At 46.9% G+C, this 19,605-nt stretch overlaps 1 protein-coding gene and 1 long non-coding RNA gene across 2 annotated transcripts in view; one reads left to right on the forward strand and one right to left on the reverse strand.

The window, feature by feature from the left end:
- LOC143943030 (uncharacterized) overlaps window positions 1–19,605 on the forward strand; it is a 200,283-nt gene that overhangs the window by 65,908 nt on the left and 114,770 nt on the right. The window lies entirely within an intron of this gene.
- LTK (leukocyte receptor tyrosine kinase) overlaps window positions 1,475–19,605 on the reverse strand; it is a 346,777-nt gene continuing 328,646 nt past the window's right edge. The window contains exons 27-29 of the mRNA XM_077464517.1: window positions 15,236–15,370; window positions 14,253–14,343; window positions 1,475–3,948 (exon numbers count right to left, since the gene is read on the reverse strand). Of these exons, the coding sequence (XP_077320643.1) occupies window positions 3,562–3,948; window positions 14,253–14,343; window positions 15,236–15,370 (613 nt within the window). The 3' untranslated portion in view covers window positions 1,475–3,561. The remainder of the gene's footprint in view (window positions 3,949–14,252; window positions 14,344–15,235; window positions 15,371–19,605) is intronic.

A 19,605-nucleotide genomic window follows, 5' to 3' on the forward strand; every position in this document is an offset into this window, starting at 1 on the left:
ATTGTGACCGATAAGCGTACTCGCCTAGCTCACCACAGTGTTAACTACCTCACATTTCTAAAAATGAATGAGGCATGGATCTCGGAGGAATTCAACACATGTGATCAGTAGACCATGTATATGTCTATAAACAATTTTTGGAATCAAGCACACAGACCTTCTTAATTCATTTGGCTCACTTCCCTGACCCAAAAAAGCACACCGTACTATATGCCCCTACCCTCCTCTTTGAAGAGGTTGAGCGGTGTCATATTTCTACTGGGGCTGCTTATTATGAGGGGTTCCCACCATCCCTGTGCTGTGCTGACTTCCTCCTGGGTGTTCTTATTATGAGGGGCTCCCACCATCCCTGTGCTGTGCTGACTTCCTCCTGGGGGTTCTTATTATGAGGGGATCACACCATCCCTGTGCTGTGCTGACTTCCTCCTGGGGCTGCTTACGGTGCTGCTGTCAGCGCTGTATGTCACGGAGCTGCTGTCAGCGCTGTATGTCACGGAGCTGCTGTCAGCGCTGTATGTCACGGAGCTGCTGTCAGCGCTGTATGTCACGGAGCTGCTGTCAGCGCTGTATGTCACGGAGCTGCTGTCAGCGCTGTATGTCACGGAGCTGCTGTCAGCGCTGTATGTCACGGAGCTGCTGTCAGCGCTGTATGTCACGGAGCTGCTGTCAGCGCTGTATGTCACGGAGCTGCTGTCAGCGCTGTATGTCACGGAGCTGCTGTCAGCGCTGTATGTCACGGTGCTGCTGTCAGCGCTGTATGTCACGGAGCTGCTGTCAGCGCTGTATGTCACGGAGCTGCTGTCAGTGCTGTATGTCACGGAGCTGCTGTCAGCGCTGTATGTCACGGAGCTGCTGTCAGCGCTGTATGTCACGGAGCTGCTGTCAGCGCTGTATGTCACGGTGCTGCTGTCAGCGCTGTATGTCACGGAGCTGCTGTCAGCGCTGTATGTCACGGAGCTGCTGTCAGCGCTGTATGTCACGGAGCTGCTGTCAGCGCTGTATGTCACGGAGCTGCTGTCAGCGCTGTATGTCACGGAGCTGCTGTCAGCGCTGTATGTCACGGTGCTGATGTCAGTGCTCTGTATTACGGTGCTGCTGTCAGTGCTCTGTATCTCCTGCACCCTCTTGTTTGCCTACCCTGGTCCCTGACCTTCCCTCTCCTCCATTGCCTTCATTAGCTCCATAGTCCTGAATTGTCAGAACAATTTCCCAAATAAAAAAAAAATGCTTGTAGTTATCGATCCCAAATTCACCTCATACATGTATTATGCTATTGTCCAGGTGGTGGGACTACGTGCTACCCCCTAATAATTACCCCGTGGCCGCAAATTCGACCTAAAGGTTTGCGAAATTCGCCTCCCATTGAAGTCAATGGAGCCCGCGGCGAACGGTCGTTTTCGCGAACGTTTGTGTCCGTTCGCGTTTCGCGTTCGCGAAACGTCCCGTCGGAAGTTCGTCCATCACTAGCTATAGGTCTAACTCAGCAGGGATCATGCCAGATCTCTGCAATGAGACCACTGCTTCCCTATGGAGAGCAACATTGCCACTCCGCAGCTGCTGGCACAGGACAAGCTTATCTAATCAGGTCGTAGCAGCTTCAGAAAGAAAATGTACTGTAAAACATTGAATACTTTGTTTTAATACACCTGGAATAGCTTATTTAACCGCTTGCTGACCGCACACTGTAGGTTTAATTGACTTATACTGATGGAATTTATTGATGTGTATATACACGTGATTCTGCTTTTTTGGGTAGGGGGTGCACACGTGCCCACTGGCCTGGCTGTGCTGTGATACGTCACAGCACATGCCAATCACTGGGTCTCGTCCAATGATTTTCTGCCGGCACAAGGTGATCGGCTCTGATCTTCTTAAAACACAGCAATGTAAATGTAAACACAGAGCTGTGTTCAGTGACAGGGGATCTCGTTGCTTTTTCATTCCCTGCTAAGTAGGGAATAAAAACAACTAGATCTCCAGTAAAAGTGTCATCGGCGCATGTGCTCTGAAGGAACGGCCACCAGTGCCGTTTCTTCAGAGCCCTGTGCCATAACCAGCAGCTCCCGTGCATGGGAGTGACGTCACGTGGCTCTGGCTAGTCACAGAGCCAGAGAACACGTACCCGGAAGGAAGACGGGCGAAGATGGATGCGACCTCCAGCAGGGACAACTAGGGCATCATTTGCAGGTAAGTGTCACATTATGTGCTAGTATGCGATGCATACTAGCATATTATGCCTTTACTTTGCAGGTAAGAAAAAAGCAAAAAAAATACAGCAGAGTTTACTTCCTCTTTAAAGTAGCACAGGGCCTGGTTATGAAAAGGGTAAAGCCTTCCAGAGCTGAATTGGTTAAACTGATTGTTCAATCAGGCTTTAAAAACTGATAAAGTCAATGCATGTCTGGAGCTCAAAATGGCTACCTTCAAAATTACAGTTAACAGGTCCTCTTTAACTGCTACTTATCAACAAAAGTAACAATAAAAATATTGACATCTATGCAGAGAGATCATAGCTTAAAACTTAAGTGAATGTCCAATTCATCAAGTTCACCCAACCTTAAAAGTACATTACTGCTCCACTATGAAGTATAGTCCCTTCCAGCTAGTTTGGCAGTGATGGGTTGGGTCTACAAGCAGAAGGGAGATAATGGAAGTGTCTTTGTTATAAAAAATATAATGTTGACTCCACAGTTGGCAGTAAATTGACAGCAGTAATGCTGCTTAAATGAAGCCCTTATTCAGAACTTGCATTTGCTCCAGAGATTCCATGCTTCCTATAAGGATAAACAGTTCTTCAACTTCTGTGTAGATGACAGCTGTGCAGAGAACAATAGAAGTGTCATCACATACAGTATGTCACCAATACCTGCAGGCTTTAGATGCATGTTACCATGAACGGTAGATTCACCCAGCTTCACCTATTCCAATGGAACATACTGGACATTGGCTTTATATTATGAGACACTTTGACCAAAATCCAATAGTTGCCAATACTGAGTTCTCATCATAGCTTTATAGGCATGGTAGTTGCATTAACCACAGAAAATTCCAGTGGAATATTAGTATATTTTGTCCCTTTGTGTTCTCAGTTACAACGCTTAACATTAACCAGATATTTAAACAGAACAACCTGTTTTTAGTATAGAGTTCTATGGCTTATTTGAAAGAATATCAGATTGCAGTGAAAATTGTAATTATAAACGGAGGCGTGTATAACTAAAGCAGACATTCTATATTTTCAGACCTTATTGCCATTCATAAAGCAAACTCAGGAGATATAAAAAAATATATTACTTTGCTAGGAAGTGAGGTCAATGCCAGTATGCTGCCATAAGCCGAAGTCTCTAACGTTTCACTTAGAAATATATTTCACAGTGTTGGGGATACCAAGTTTTTTTTGCCTGCAATCCAACTTGAAACAAGTGAAGGTGATCAGAGGGTGAAGTGAGTTTTCTTTGGAAATGCTGAAACATTTGGCTTGGGGTAGAGACAGGTCCCATAGTTCCAAGGTATAAACCTGAGTATTCATATCCTAGCTGGAAACTAGGATGCTTAAGCAGGTCAGCAGGTGCTTTCCATTACCCAAGACCCATATGTTGGGTTCCAGAGATTTTTGGATTTGTTCTTTAGTTTGTGGGGCATTTGGGGTTTTGTCTCTGATGTGGAGTTTGGGGTTGATTGGGCCCATGAACTGTCTGAAGGTTCCTCAACACATTGTAGACTGGGAGCTCGGAGGTTCCAGTTCACCAGATTTTCAACCCGTAACTCCTCAGGGAAATCACCTAGCTTATGCTCCATGGTCTGTGTGTCCAGCATAACTGGGAGAGCAGGGTTGCCCAAAAGAGGTGTCATTCCATTACAGCTGGTTGGCCGCATTATTGTACTGCCTTCGACTTCCAGAGCTGGACAGCTTTCTACAGGGAGATCAGTATTGATGACATCAGGATCCTGAAAGACATGATAGCACAAGAGACTTTTCATTATCTACAGAAATGTATAGTTTGGGTGATGCATGTATTGCGTAGCTAAGGTACTAATTACATGTTTGCGTTTATATGGTGAAACTCCAGACAGATAATTTGAATTGGAGACAAACAATATAGACCAGTTTGTGGCTGTCATCAGGTACTCACACTGACAGACCTTAAACTTTTAAGGGGGGAGCGGGTACCTGATTTTGACAAGTACCCACTCCAACTTCTAGTCAGATAGCTGCAGCGATCATAGGGGCATGTCACAGTTCCAAGACCAATCAGGGGGTACAGCATGGATCGTGCATGCATAATGCGCAGCTGGCTGCGAAGCCGCAAGGAGTCACAGTCAGCTACCAACAGTTAGGTTGCTGGTGCCTGACTCCAAAGATCGACATTGCTGAATCCTGTGTTTTTTTAAAAGTCAGCAGCTACAGTACAGTATTTGTAGTTGCTGACTTTTTTGTTTACAAGATGAAAAACCTCTTTAACCACTTTGTGCCCGCGCTATAGCCAAAAGACAGCTACAGTGTGGACGCTATCTGCCAGGTGGACGTCCTCCTGTTTACTTCCCCTCTGCGCGTCGCCGCGGGCACGCATCGGGGAAGTTCTGTGTTGGCTATGTCCGTGTCATCAGTGCCACGTATCAGTGCCATTTGTCATCAGTGTCAAGTATCATTAGTGCCACGTATTAGTGCCATCTGCCATCTGTCATCAGTGCCATGTATTAGTGCCACCTGTCATCAGTGCCACGTATTAGTGCCATCTGTCATCAGTGTCACATCAGTGTTGCGTGCCATCAGTGCCACGTATCAGTGCCATCTGTTATCAGTGTCAAGTGTCATCAGTGCCACGTATTAGTGCCATCTGCCATCAGTGCCACGTATTAGTGCCATCTGTCATCAGTGCCACGTATTAGTGCCATCTGTCATCAGTGCCACATATTAGTGCCATCTGTCATCAGTGCCACATATTAGTGCCATCTGCCATCAGTGGCACGTATTAGTGCCATCTGTCATCAGTGTCACATCAGTGCCACGTATCAGTGCCATCTGCCATCAGTGCCACGTCAGTGTCACGTGTCATTGTCCTGGTGCTCCAGGGCCTTCAAAAGTGTAATAGGTAGTCAACAAGTTAGATGTGTAATTTATGGTCCTAGAACACGTGACGGTGTTCCTTGCATGTTGGGCCTCTCTAAGTGTCCAGGCTGTGAAAAAGTCCCACACGTGTGGTATCGTAGTACTCAGGAGGAGTAGCAGAATGTATTTTGGGACATTATTTGTGGTATACACATTTCATGAGATTGAAATAATGAGAGAAATAACCTATTACAATGACAATTTTGTGGGGAAAAAAAATAAATAAATAATAAAATAAATAAAAAAAAAAAAAAAATCTTTATTTTGCAAAGAATTATGGGAAAAAATGACAACACCAAAAAGCTCACCATGCCTCTTACTAAATACCTTGGAATGTCTACTTTCCAAAAAGGGGTCATTTGGGGGGTATTTGGTACTTCCCTGGCTTGTTCGGGTTGCAAGAAATGAGATAGGCCACCAGTACATCAGGTGTGATCAATTTTTTATGATTTGCACCACAGCTTGTAGACTCTCTAACTTTCACAAAGACCAAATAATATTCACTAATTTGGGTTATTTGTACCAAAGTTATGTAGCAGTATAAATTGTGGCCAAAATTCATGAAAAAAAAAATAATTAGCAAAATTTTATCACAGAAACAAAGACATTTTTTTCAAAATTTTCAGTCTTTTTTCATTTATAGCACAAAAAATAAAAAACCCAGAGGTGATCCAATACCACCAAATAAAAGCTCTATTTGTATGAAAAAAAGGACAAAAAATGAATTTTTGTACAGTGTTACACGACTGAGTAATTGTCATTCAAAGTGTGAGAGCACCGAAAGCTGAAAACTGGTCTGGGCAGGAGGGGGGTTTAAGTGCCCAGTAGGCAAGTGGTTAATATGTCTGCATAAATAAATTCCTAAAATGTCAAAATATACAGAAAGAGTAAAAGGTTGATGAAATGGAATAGGTAAATGCAGCCTGATAATGTTATCAGTTTTAGCTTCTAAGACCATTCAGAATTCCATGCAGGTGCATTTGACTTGCAGTTGATGTACTTCATGCTGCTTTTACATACCCATATGCTTGTATGAGGAGAGAACAGAAGAACAGAAGGCCAGAAGGCGGCGGCACCGGCGGCGACAGAAGACCGGGCCACCGCTTGTAAAAGAGCTAGAAGAAGGCGCGGTGGCCCGGCAGAAGAACCGAAGAGGGGAGACAAGACCCCCGAAGTCGGAAGAAGGGCGGCGGCGAGGAAGAAAGCCGGGCTCATCCGCTAGTAAAAGAGCTACAAGAAGATAGCGGAGAAGACCGCCGAAGACGGAAGACCCCGGAGATGTGCAATAAACTATTTTATCTTGTGTGTTGTGTTTTTTTGTGTACTTTATTTTACAGGTGAATGGGTAGGGGTACATTGTACCCCATACTCATTCACATAGGGTGGGGGGCCGGTATCCGGGGCCCCCTTATTAAAGGGGGCTCCCGGATTCCGATAAGCCCCCCGCCCGCAGACCCCGACAACCAACGGCCAGGGTTGTCGGGAAGAGGCCCTTGTCCTCATCAACATGGGGACAAGGTGCTTTGGGGTGGGGGGGCCGCATGGCCCCCCTTCCCCAAGGCACCCCCCATGTTGAGGGCACGCGGCCTGGTACGGCTCAGGAGGGGGGCCGCTCGCTCGTCCCCCCCTTTCCTGGCCGGCCGGGTAGCGTGCTCGTACAAGGGTCTGATGTGGACCTGGGGGGACCCCCACGCCGATTTTTTTCGGCGTTGGGGTTCGCCTTTAAGTCCATACCAGGCGGCAGGGCCAGCGACGTCTCCTTCGCGGGCCCCGCCTACCAGCTCGAAATGAGCGGACTTTCCTTTGCGTGCGTGGGCGAGTCCGTTCATTTCAAAAGTAGGGCGGATAGTACGGCAGACTTAGTACGCCGTATTAGTCCGCTGAAAAAGTGCCGTATGTGGGCAAGTAGCCCGTTCGGAAAGTCCGATGGACAGTCTGGCGGGAAGTCCGCCAGACTAAGTCCGCCGGATAGACGGCTACGTGTGTACGCGGCATAAGAAAGAAGTTTTGACTCAAAATTGTTCCCAGGACAATCTGCCTATCTGTGTGCTAGTCCGCCGGACTTTTGAAATGAACAGACTTGCCCACACACAGAGAAAAGTCTGTTAATTTTGAACAGGGCTCCAGGTAGATGGGACTAGCGAAAGAAGTCAATGTCGTCACCTCCATTGGCGAGATTGACACCTCGCTAGCCCCGTCACTTGGTATGGACTCAAAGGGGAAGCCCTATGCCGAAAAAAACACGTGGGGGTCCCCCCAAAGCCCATAGCAGACCATTATCTGAGCACGCAGCCTGGCCGGTCAGGAAAGGGGGTGGGGGCGAACAAGCGGCCCCCCTCCTGAGCCTTACCAGGCCGCGTGCCCTCAACATGGGGTGGTGCTTTGGGGAAGGGGGGGCCCTGTGGCCCCCCCATCCCAAAGCACCTTGTCCCCATGTTGATGGGGACTAGGGCCTCTTCCCAACAACCCTGGCCGTTGGTTGTCGGGGTCTGCGGGTGGGAGGCTTATCTGAATCTGGGAGCCCCCTTTAATAAGTCTTGTCGTGTGTGGGCAGGTCCGCTCGTTCGGAAAGTCCAGCATAGTCGGATAGTCCAATCGTGTGTACGCGGCATAAGTTACAAGTTTTCATTGTGCACCAGTACTATTAGCGGGTTATTGAATGATGCGCTTGGAAGCTTGTATGCAGAGAATATTTTACTTTCATGGAGGATTAGCAAAGCATGTCTGAGCCCTTGAACACACGGTCGGAGATTCCGACCGTTTTGTCGGATATTCCGACTGTGTGTGGTCTGCATCGGACTGTTTCCGTCTGAATATCCGACGGACCAAGTTTTCCAACTTGCCGGTAAAATTTTCCCACAAAATTCTCCTATCGCACATACTCCGATCATGTGTAGCCTACTCCGACGGACAAAGTGCCACGCATGCTCAGATCAAATTCCTAGACCAAAGCTATTGGCTACTAGCCTGAACGTAGTCCTGTCGTATCGAAATAACAGCATCACGTTATGTGCAATCGGATTTTCCGACAACTTAGTCCGACCGTGTGTATGCAACATCACTTCCGGACCTCTTCGGAATTAATCCATCGGAATTACTCGGATTTGGTTGTCGGAATCTCCGACCGTGTGTACAAGGGCTTACAGGAAACAGGACAATATAAATACATGCACTGAGATAAAGACAATACATCCTATTATTACTTTGTACCATAGAATACATGCTATCATACTGCAGTGCCACCTGCTGGGTATAAAGGTATAATGTATATATATATATATTAATATATATATTGTCAGTTTATATAAGTGACTTTACATTACATGCTGTTCTTCTTTTCCAACACCCCTTTTCAATATAGGATTGGCGAGTGCATCAGCAGTCCTCTCCTCTGACGGGCAGTATTGAATGTCACTAACACCTTGCTCTTGATTGTCCCTCAGTAGGTGATACTTGACGTCAATGTGTTTGGTCCTAGGATTGACCCTTTCTGATTGCGTACATTTTATACAACCCTGGTTATCTTTAAAAATGAGAATTAATTTGGACATATCTTTCTCAATGTCCACAAAAAGTTGATGAATCCATATTACTTCTTGACATGCGTGTGCTGCCGCAATGTACTCTGCTTCAGTTGACGCCAGAGTGACATTTACTTGTTTTCGACTAGACCAACTTATGATTCCTTCCCCATATTGGAAGATGAATCCACTTGTGGATTTGTGGTCTGTGCAGTCCCCGGCTCAATCAGCATCCACATATCCGACCAGTGTTGGATTTGATGTTGCTGGTAGCCGTAAGTTCATCTGAATTGTTCCTTTGAGGTACTGGATCACTCTATTCACTGCATTCCAGTCACACTGACAGCGACTTTCCTGAATAGTATGCCCACTGCTGCAGCTATGTGTGGTCTTGTCACAGTGGCAACATATAGCAGCTTACCGATTGCGCTGCGATACATGTCATTGTTGGGTAGCAAGCTTTCTGCTTCATTGCTCGTTTGATAGCTTGGTTCTTTTGCCTCTTGCATATGGAATTGTTCCAAGATTTTCTGAGTTTGGTTGAGAAGATAACTTCCATCTTCTTCTCTCTCTATTTGGATTCCCAGATAGGAGCTAATGTTCTCTAGTTCTTTGATTTCAATTTTTTCTTTCAGCTTGTGAATGTGAACTGATTATAATCCCCTTCTTGTTCAAAATAGGTTAGAATGTAATCAACATAGATAAGGATGTATATCCATCTGTCTTCTTGATTCCTGGAGTAGAGACAGGGGTCTGCTTTACTTCTTGAGAATCCCTCTCTGGTAAATACTTTGTTCACTTTCTCATTCCACATCCTTGCAGATTGCTTAAGACTGTAGATGCTCTTCTGAAATTTACCCACAAGGTTGTCTCCTTGCTCAAACCCTGGTGGTTGCTCCATGTAGAGATCTTCCTTAATGTCTCCATATAGAAAAGCAGTTTTCACATCTAGGTGTTTCACTTGCATGCCCTTCCCCAGCTGCAACGCTAATGCCGCGTACACACGATCAAACAATCGGGTGGAAAAGTCCAGCAAACTGAAGTCCGCCAGACAATCCCCCGTGTGTAGCCTCCGGCATACTTTTTTGACCCGAAAGTACGGCGGACTTACAAAGTAGTTTTGCACTCCAATCTTCCCACCGGACTAGCATTTCGGCGGACAATCCGGCCGTGTGTGTGCCAGTCCGCCGTACTTTTGAAATGAGTGGACTTTTCCCACCCGGAAAAGTCCGCTCATTTTATTTCATTTCTCCTTCGCAGGCGGGGCCTGCTAAGGAGACGTCGCTGGCCCCGCCACCTGGTATGGACTTAAAGGGGAACCCCAACGCCGAAAAAAAACGGCGTGGGGGTCCCTCCAAGTCCACATCAGACCCTTGTCCGAGCGCCCCCCCCTCCTGAGCTGTACCAGGCCACGTGCCCTCAACATGGGGGGTGCCTTGGGGAAGGGGGGGCCGCGCGGCCCCCCCACCCCAAAGCACCTTGTCCCCATGTTGATGAGGACAAGGGCCTCTTCCCGACAACCCTGGCCGTAGGTTGTCGGGGTCTGCGGGCGAGGGGCTTATCGGAATCCGGGGGCCCCCTTATTAAAGACCGGCCCCCCACCCTATGTGAATGAGTATGGGGTACAATGTACCCCTACCCATTCACCTGTAAAATAAAGTACAAAAAAAATGTCACACAAGATAAAATAGTTTATTACACAGCTCTGGGGGTCTTCCGTCTTCAGGGGTCTTCTCGCCGGCTATCTTTTTGTAGCTCTTTTACTAGCGGAGGAGCCTGGCTTTCTTCCTCGCCGTCGCCCTCTTCTTCCGACTTCGGGGGTCTTGTCCCCCTCTTCGGTTCTTCTGCCAGGCCACCGCGCCTTCTTATAGCTCTTTTACAGGCAGTGGCCCAGTCTTCTGTTGCCGCCGCCGCCTTCTGTTCTTCTGTTCTTCTTCAAATGTTGCCTCATCGAGTCCTCCGCTCACAATGACGGGGACCGGGCACGCAGTGACTTATATAGGGACATCACTGGATGATGTCCCTGCCTATTATGATGTCACAGTCCCAGCATCCTCTGGGACTGTGACACCATAATGGGCGGGGACATCATCCGGCGATGTCCCTATATAAGTCGCCGCGCGCCCGGTCAGAGCCATTGTGAGCGGAGGATCCGACGAGGCAACATCTGAAGAGAAGAAGAGAAGAACAGAAGGCGGCGGCGACAGCGGCGACAGAAGACGTGTTTTTTTTGTGTGACGTTTTTTTTGTACTTTATTTTACAGGTGAATGGGTAGGGGTACATTGTACCCCATACTCATTCACATAGGGTGGGGGGCCGGTATCCAGGGGCCCCCTTATTAAAGGGGGCTCCCAGATTCCGATAAGCCCCTCGCCCACAGACCCCGACAACCAACGGCCAGGGTTGTCGGGAAGAGGCCCTTGTCCTCATCAACATGGGGACAAGGTGCTTTGGGGTGGGGGGGCCGCGCGGCCCCCCTTCCCCAAGGCACCCCCCATGTTGAGGGCACGCGGCCTGGTACGGCTCAGGAGGGGGGGCGCTCGCTCGTTCGTCCCCCCCTTTCCTGGCCGGCCGGGTAGCGTGCTCGGATAAGGGTCTGATGTGGACCTGGGGGGACCCCCACACCGATTTTTTTCGATGTTGGGGTTCCCTTTTAAATCCATACCAGGTGGCGGGGCCAGCGACATCTCCTTTGCAGGCCCCGCCTACCTGGAGACGCGCTCGAAATGAGCGGACTTTCCTCTGCATGCGTGGGTGAGTCCGTTCATTTCAAAAGTTGGGCAGATAGTACGGCGGACTTAGTACGCCGTATTAGTCCGCTAAAAAAAAGTGCCGTGTGTGGGCAACTAGCCCGTTCGGAAAGTCCGACGGACAGTCTGGCGGGAAGTCCGTCACACTAAGTCCGTCGGATAGTCCACTACGTGTGTATGCGGCATAAGAAACACTCTGATGGTGGAGTGCTTGTGGGTCTGGGTCTGTTTGTGGGTCTGTTTGTGGGTCTGTCTGTATTCAGCACGTGCCGCAAGTCATCCTTGCCAAGAAACACTTCCAGTTTAAACCTCCACAGCTGGTAATTGGCACTGTTCAGCTTGCAATTGCAAACTTGACATCTGAACCACTTGTCATAGTTCATCAGCTTGTATACTGTACAGTATTCACTGACTTGCTGTACTCAATGAGTATTCTTTCCAGTACCTCTGGGTGCTGCTGGGTACGCTGGGTGCGCTGGGTTATCCTCTCCAATGCCTGGGTGCCTGGAACCCATAACCTATTAACAAGTTATTGAATAATGTGCTTGGGGACTTGATGTATGCAGAGAACACTTTACATTCATGGATGATTAGCAATGTATGTCTTACAGGAAACAGGACAATAAGGGTATATGCACTGAGATACAGACAATACATCCAGTTATTACTTTGTACCATCGAATACACACTATCATACTGCAGTGCCACCTGCTGGAAATAAAGGTATAATGTATATATATATATATATATGTCAGTTTATATGAGCGACTTTACATTACATGCTGTTGTTCTTTTCCAATAAGTACAACCTTCTAACGACTAATGGTTTCATCAGTTGATCATGAGGATGTCAGTTCCTTGCATAGCATTCTTGTTTGGCCCTCCCATGCCCCTCAGTGAGTCACATTAACTGAGTGCTGGCGAAACATTGGAATACTAGTTGGTACCAGTTTGAAAAAGTGTATTTGCTTTGGAAGAATCGCCTCTAACGCTGGGTGTCCTACTTGGACTTGTAGATGTTGCTGCATTATGTAAAACTATTAGAATAGTTTTACATTTTAGAATGGGGTACCTCAAGACTGTCCAGAATTTTTAAAGGGTTCCTTGACTGAAAAAAGGTTGAGAAACACTGCTCTAGACTGCCAGTTCGACTTAAGCAGTGAAGAAACCATTTGATTTACTAAAGTGAACACTTGCAACTTCCAGCCCTTGCGTGCAGCAACGAACACTTCCAGATTCTCAAAGGTGCTTGTTAACACAAATGACTATCTTCTACATGACCCATATGTTATGAGCAATGTTTAAATTTCTTGCATCTCTTGCAAATTTCAGATAGCATAATGAGCTTTAAAATACTAGACCTAGGGAAAGACTGGTGCAAAGAGCACTAACTAAAAGGCAGCACTGATGTGTCTGTGATTAGTCTACACTAAAAAAAAAAGACGCTTCTCTCTTTCAAGGCATGCAGAGAGCAAAAAGACTAGATTTGCTTCTTATTACTTACAAAGTGAGAGCACAGTCTCAGTGGCCCAATGTTTTAGCCTTTGTGATTAATACTATTCATCTTTTTTTCTCTGTATTCTGTGGATATTTTGGCTGCTACAGATCTATGTATATATGCTGTATCAGCTCACGTTTGTCCTCTAGAGGGGTGCTGCAAATTTATGTGTGCAGCTCTAGTTTATTTTTGCTTCATTAAATTTTGCTAGAATTGACTGTGGAGATGCCCAGGGCTGCTGATAGGGGGATAGAGGTAGCTCTCCTGTACTCCATTAGTCCAGCAAAGGGACCCAAGGGCAGAGAGAAGACTTTTTACTTTACTCAGTATTACCATGACCTGCAACTCCCAGCACAAAGCGAAAGTTTCCTGGGCCCCATTAGTTCAGCATGAGGGCCCAGCGCTGTTAGAGAACTTTTTTGCTTTCAGCAGAAGGTGCCCCTGCACTCTGAAATTTACTTACTTCTGACACCTGTATGTAGGCTCAAGTTGTAAGTTCTTACCCACTGTTAGCACAATTTTGCTACACCCAAAAATTCACCATGGCATGCTTGGCGGGCCTTGTCAATTAGGCTGTACAGGGCCCCACGATTTCTAATGGCGACATGTGAAACATGTGAAATTTTGTCAATAGTTGTGGATTTTTCAACCAAATAATCTAATCTATTTTAAAGTGGTTGTAAACTCCCATCCATTAATTTTACCTATAGGTAAGCCTATAATAAGGCTTACCTATAGGTACTATAAATATCTCCTAAACGTGCCCCATTTAGGAGATATTTACTGTATATGCAGCCGATGATGTCATCGGTGCATGCGTTCTGAATGAATCGCCACCTTCAGATTCCTAGGACGTGAACGGTGTCTCCCCCGTGCATGCTCAGGATTAGGGGAGCTCTGCTCATGAGAGCTTACAGCCTAAAAGGGAAGGGCAAGTGATACAAACGGTAATAACTATGAAGGATGAGGTGATGGCGAAAAGTAGAAGCAGATGCATCTTCCTTTATTCCCCCGAAGAGATACGTTTTCAGTGATTGCCTGAATGCAGACAGACTAAAGATAGCCAGAAGGGGCTAAAGAGTGCCAGAGGGTGGAAGAGGCTCTGGATAGGTCCTAGAAGTGGCACCTCAAGGTACCATACAAACTCGAAATCATGCATTTTAGTCAAATGTTACTACAGCGCATAAGTCTGAAGATCCCCCTAAGCTTGTATTTACCTATATGGTAAGACCACGCTATAATAGCTAAACTGGTAAAACACCATGTAGCAATGAATCAGAGTCCATCATTCAGATCTATAACCAGTTAAAATCTAATATGGATTCTAGCCTTCATTATAGAATAAGCTCAGCTTTTTAGTGACAACTCCTACCTGTGTGCAGTAGATAATCCGTTCCAATATGGTCGAGAAGTTTGGTCGGTGATCTGGTGTGTGCTGCCAACACTGTGTCATTATCCGATATCTAAAACATAAAGTTAGAGTAGGGTCATCAGTATCAGTAACATACAACATTTTAACAGAACTTGTCCATTCGGGCAGATGATCTTACCACATTTCTATTAAAACCAAATCAGTAACATGAAAGGGATGTTTTATTTTCCTTTTTTGTCCTGGTGCTGTGCTATGGGTGCTTATAGTCAGGGCAAGAAGCCTGGGGCCCTGCAGTATAGCCCTCTATAGACACAGATGGCCCACTAGCCATTATGCCTTGTGTCCAAACAATGGATTTTTCTGTAGTCTCTAATGGTATCAAACCCCATCAATGTTTCTGGTAGCCAGGGACCAAGTAATGAAGGCTGTTTAGGCTTTAGGTTACATGAAGAAGCTCAAAACAACTTTTCTTAAATTCAGGACAAACAAGAGATACTTTTTTAATAATGTAATTTGTTAATGTTGGCACAAACCCCATTGTGTACATTTTAATGATAGGTCTGCTTTAAAGTGAACCTGTTACTACAGTAAAAATATTAAGACAAGCGCCCTATAAAACACACTTCAAGTTGTAATCAATACTTGCCCACCCCAATGGGCACTGTAGTTCCTTCCACATTAGTGAACCTAGAAGGTGGCAGAGAGAAAGACTTGTCAAGGGGCCAGGTATCTGACACACTCAGAATTGTCAGATATCCATTGGAAAGGTAAATATTACATCTCTTTTTTTACTGGGCATTTCTGTGTGTTTTTTTTTATACTGTAATGACATGGTAGCTTTAAGATATGGAACATCTTGAATGCATATTATGTTCAATTTTTTCGGGGAGTATCAGAAGAGAAGGAGGTTCTGTTAACCTGCTTATGACCACAGGGGAAAAAAAATTTGAACTTACTTAAATGTTTGCAAACTGAACACTTACACTGGTCCTGGGCAGTTTTTGGGAGGATCCATCCGTCCACCACTTGTTACAAACTCCAGCACCTCCTGGTTGGTTTTACATGGGTAAGGCATATATCCTAATGAAAAGATCTCCCAAAGTAGTACACCAAAGGACCTAAAACAGCAAACAAATCCCACGTGTCACTTTTGCAGCTCATATTATATATATATTTCGATTTTAATCACCCTGAAGGTATTTCTACAAGAAAATGTAAAAAACTTTTTCTAAAGTTATATATACATAATTATATTACAAAGAAATAAACAGTGATAAAGGATTTTTAAGGTACCCAGACACTACAACCATTAGTATGAATAATTAAAAATTTTTATTAGCTTAACTTAAAATAAAAATAATTAACAGAATAAAAATACGCTGTTTGCCATCCATTTAAATGTTTCTTAATGTACACCACTACACCCAGAACTTTTAGGTCTCTCTAAACGTGTACCAATGTACTGTATATTGCCTTTCTTGATTTGACTTGTCGGCAAATGTTGCGGCCATTGTTCTTGTTAATTGATTTCTCACAATAAATAAAAAAAAACACATACTGTATGTGCTTCCTGATTAGGCGATTAGACATTCAGTGAATCCAGAACTTTGTGGGTGGTTCGCGCCATGTTCGTGTGGCGCTCACGGCCCACAGGGCACTGCACAATCGCAGTGCATTGCTGGCTGATGATTGGCCAAGCATGCACTGTGACCCCACATGCTTGGCCAATCACAGCGCCGGCAGCGAGGAGAGCCATAATTGGCCACAGGTAAGATGCCTGTGGCCAATTATACCTCAGGGGGTTTAGTACATGCTCCACACTATATAAGGCCGCCAGCGCGGCGGCCTTGTGTAGTGTGTTGCGGCATTCAGGGAGAGAGCAGGATAGGCAGGGACAGTGTGTTCTTTTCTTGTGAACCTAGTGTTGTTCTGTTTCTATACTACAGGCATCTGTAGCAGTTACAGTGGGTGTAATGTGCCTCCTGCACAGTATAAACCTGAATCTACTCCTAATTGCTGGTGTTGTTCTGTTTCTATACCACAGGCAGCTGCAGCAGTTAGAGTTGGTGTATTGTGCCACCTTCACAGTATACACCTGAAGCTACCCCCAATTGCTGGTGTCATTCTGTTCCTATACCACAGGCATCTGCAGCAGTTACAGTGGGTGTATTGTGCCTCCTGCACAGTATAAACCTGAAGCTACCAAAATTGATGGTGTTGCTCTGATTCTATACCACAGGCATCTGCAGCAGTTAGATTTGGTGTATTGTGCCACCGACACAGTATACACCTGAAGCTACCCCCAATTGCTGGTGTTGTTCTGTTCTTATGCCACATGCATCTGCAGCAGTTACAGTGGGTGTACTTATTGGGTCTCCTGCACCGTATACACCTGAAGCTACCCCCAATTGCTAGTGTTGTTCTGTTTCTATACCACAGGAATCTGCAGCAGTTACAGTGGGTGTATTGTGCCTCCTGCACAGTTTACACCTGAAGCTACCCCCGATTGCTGGTATTGTTCTGTTTCTATACCGCAGGCAGCTGCAACACTTAGAGTCGGTGTATTGCACCACCTGCACAGTATACACCTGAAGCTACCCCCAGACAGTCACGAGCCAATAAAAGAGTGCAAGCAAGCTCCGTGTCTAGAGGCAACAGTGCTGGTCATGGACGCCATGCATTGTCATCAGCACGCGGCCATAGACACGCTTGTCTTTATTTTCAGCAGCTGGACACGTTGAGCCACATAATGCGGAAAACTTGGTAGAGTGGATGACCAAGCCCTCCTCATCCTCCTCATCCTCTGTCACCCAGGCTCAGGGTACTGGCAAAGCAGCTGCCAATGCATCCTCTTCCCTTATCTCAATGTCATCAGTCACTCCTTCCCTAGACCCACCATGTCCTCCTGAGAAGTCCCCCAAACTATTTGACCACAGTGTTGGGTACATGCTCCAGGAGGATGTTCAGCGTTTTGAAGGCTCCGATGATGATACCCTGGTAGAGAAAGGCAGTAGCGTGAGTGCAGAGAGAGGGGATGCTCAAGAAGAACAGCAATCTGGCAGTCATGTTCCACAAGCTGCAGCATATTGCCAGGTTTGCTCCAGTGATGAAGAAGGAGAGGAGGATGAGGTCACCGACTCCACATAGGTGCCTGATAGGGGAGAGGAGGAGGCACATCTCCAACGAGGCAGAGTGCCCTCCCGGGGCCAGCTTACGGGCAGCACACCAACTGAATCACATCGCAGAGCTCTGCCTGTGCAGGGAGCTGCTTCTGTGAGTTATTCCAAAAGTTCTTTGGTGTGGGCATTTTTTGAGACGAGTGCGTCAAATCACACCGCTGCTATTTGCTACATATGTCACAAGCGTATCTCGCGTGGCCAAAACATCAGCTGCTTAGGCACCACATGCTTGACCAGACATATGTTGACCTGCCATGCAGCTTGTTGGCAAGCGTACCTTAAAGACGCACACCAAAGAACAAAGCAGACCTCTCCTTGCTCCTCATCAGCTGGGATCTCCAACCCCACTATACCTTCAGTCTTCTCTGAAACCTGCACTGAGAGGAATGAAGGTGTAGAATCAGGTGCGTCACAGCCAAGTACTTGCGGGCACTCTGCTAGCAGTACACCGATGTCCGATTGTACCAGGCAAATTTCCCTGCCCCAGCTGCTGGACCGTCGAAAGAAGTTCATTCCCAGCCATCCACATGCCCAGTGGTTGAATGCTAGCTTGGCTAAATTGCTAGCACTTCAACTGCTGACTTTTCAGTTGGTAGACTCGGCCCCCTTCCGTGAGTTTGTGCAATGTGCGGTTCCTCAGTGGCAGGTTCCCAAACGTCACTTTTTCTCAAGGAAGGCGATTCCGGCTCTCTACCGGTATGTGGAAGGCAATGTCCATGCCTTGCTGGACAGGTCGGTCAGCAGTAAAGTGCATATTACCACTGACTCATGGTCCAGCAGGCATGGACAGGGACGTTACCTATCTTTCACGGCACATTGGGTCACTCTTCCGGCAGCTGGGAAGGATGCAGGACAAGGTCCAGTAATGTTGGAGGTTGTTCCACCACATGCCTCCAAAATGCTATTACTGGTTGTGACACACCTCTCTCCTGCACCCCCTCCTCTTCTTCTTCCTCCATGGCCTCTTCCTGTGCTTTGTCCTCAGAACCAGCGGTGCTCCGTAAGCGTTCAAGGGGCTACGCAATTACGCAAGCAAAAAGATGCCATGCCGTGCTTGCGCTGGTGTGTTTGGGGGACAGGAGCCACACTGGGGCAGATATTTTGTCAGCTCTGCAGGGGCAGGCCAAGAGGTGGTTGACGCCATGCTAGGTTAAGCCAGGAATGGTGGTTTGCGACAATGGCACCAACCTCCTCTCTGCCCTCCAACAGGGACAACTGACCCATGTGCCCTGTGTGTCTCACATCCTTAACCTAGTGGTGCAGCGGTTCTTGGGCAGGTACCCGGGCTTACAGGATGTCCCGAAGCAGGCCATGAAAGTCTGTGTGCATTTCCGCTGATCATATAATGCCAGTACTTGGCTGGCTGAGCTACAAAAGCAGTTGAACCTGCCCAAGAACCACCTTATATGTGACATGCCCACCAGGTGGAACTTAACGTTGGCCATGCTGCAATGGCTGTACACGCAGCAGAGGGCCATCAATGAGTACCTGTGCGACTATGGTATCAGGACAGGGTCAGGGGAGCTCAGTTTTTTTTCACCATGCCAGTGGGGCATGATCAGGCATGCATGCACTGTCCTGTTACCATTTGAGGAGGCCACAAGGATGGTGAGCAGTGACAGTACATGCATCAGTGACACTGTACCGCTTGTCCACCTGTTGGAGCATACGCTATGTGTGGAACAATGGACAGGGCACTTGTGGAGGAAGAGGAGGATTGTGTCAGCATGGAGGTTTAGCCTGGCACTCAGCATCAGCAGCAGCAGCAGCAGCAGCAATCTTTTAGGGATGATTTACAGTCCCAAGAAACCTGTGGATTTGTACGTGGCTGGGAGGAGGTGGCTGCAGATCATGTCATCCTTAGTGACCCAGAGGCTCCCGAATGCCTCAGCTAACCTAGGCTGCATGGCCTCCCTGATCCTGCAAAACCTGCAGAAGGATCCTGATATTCTTCGGATCAAGGAGAGGGATCATTACTGGCTGGGAACTCTCCTTGATGCATGGTACAAGGGTAAAGTTGTGGGCCTTATCTTGCCGTAGCAGAGGGAGCAGAGGATGAGACATCTCCGGGAGGCCTTGCAGAAAGGTCTGTGCAACACGTTCCCAGAGACTGGGAGGTTACAAACTCCTGGTCCTGGATAGTGTGTTGCTGAGGCTTCGGTCAGTCACAGAAG

The sequence above is a fragment of the Lithobates pipiens genome, unplaced genomic scaffold (genome assembly GCF_037356315.1).
Source record: "Lithobates pipiens isolate NorthernLeopardFrog02 unplaced genomic scaffold, aLitPip1_a1.2 Scaffold_30, whole genome shotgun sequence".
NCBI lineage: Eukaryota > Metazoa > Chordata > Amphibia > Anura > Ranidae > Lithobates > Lithobates pipiens.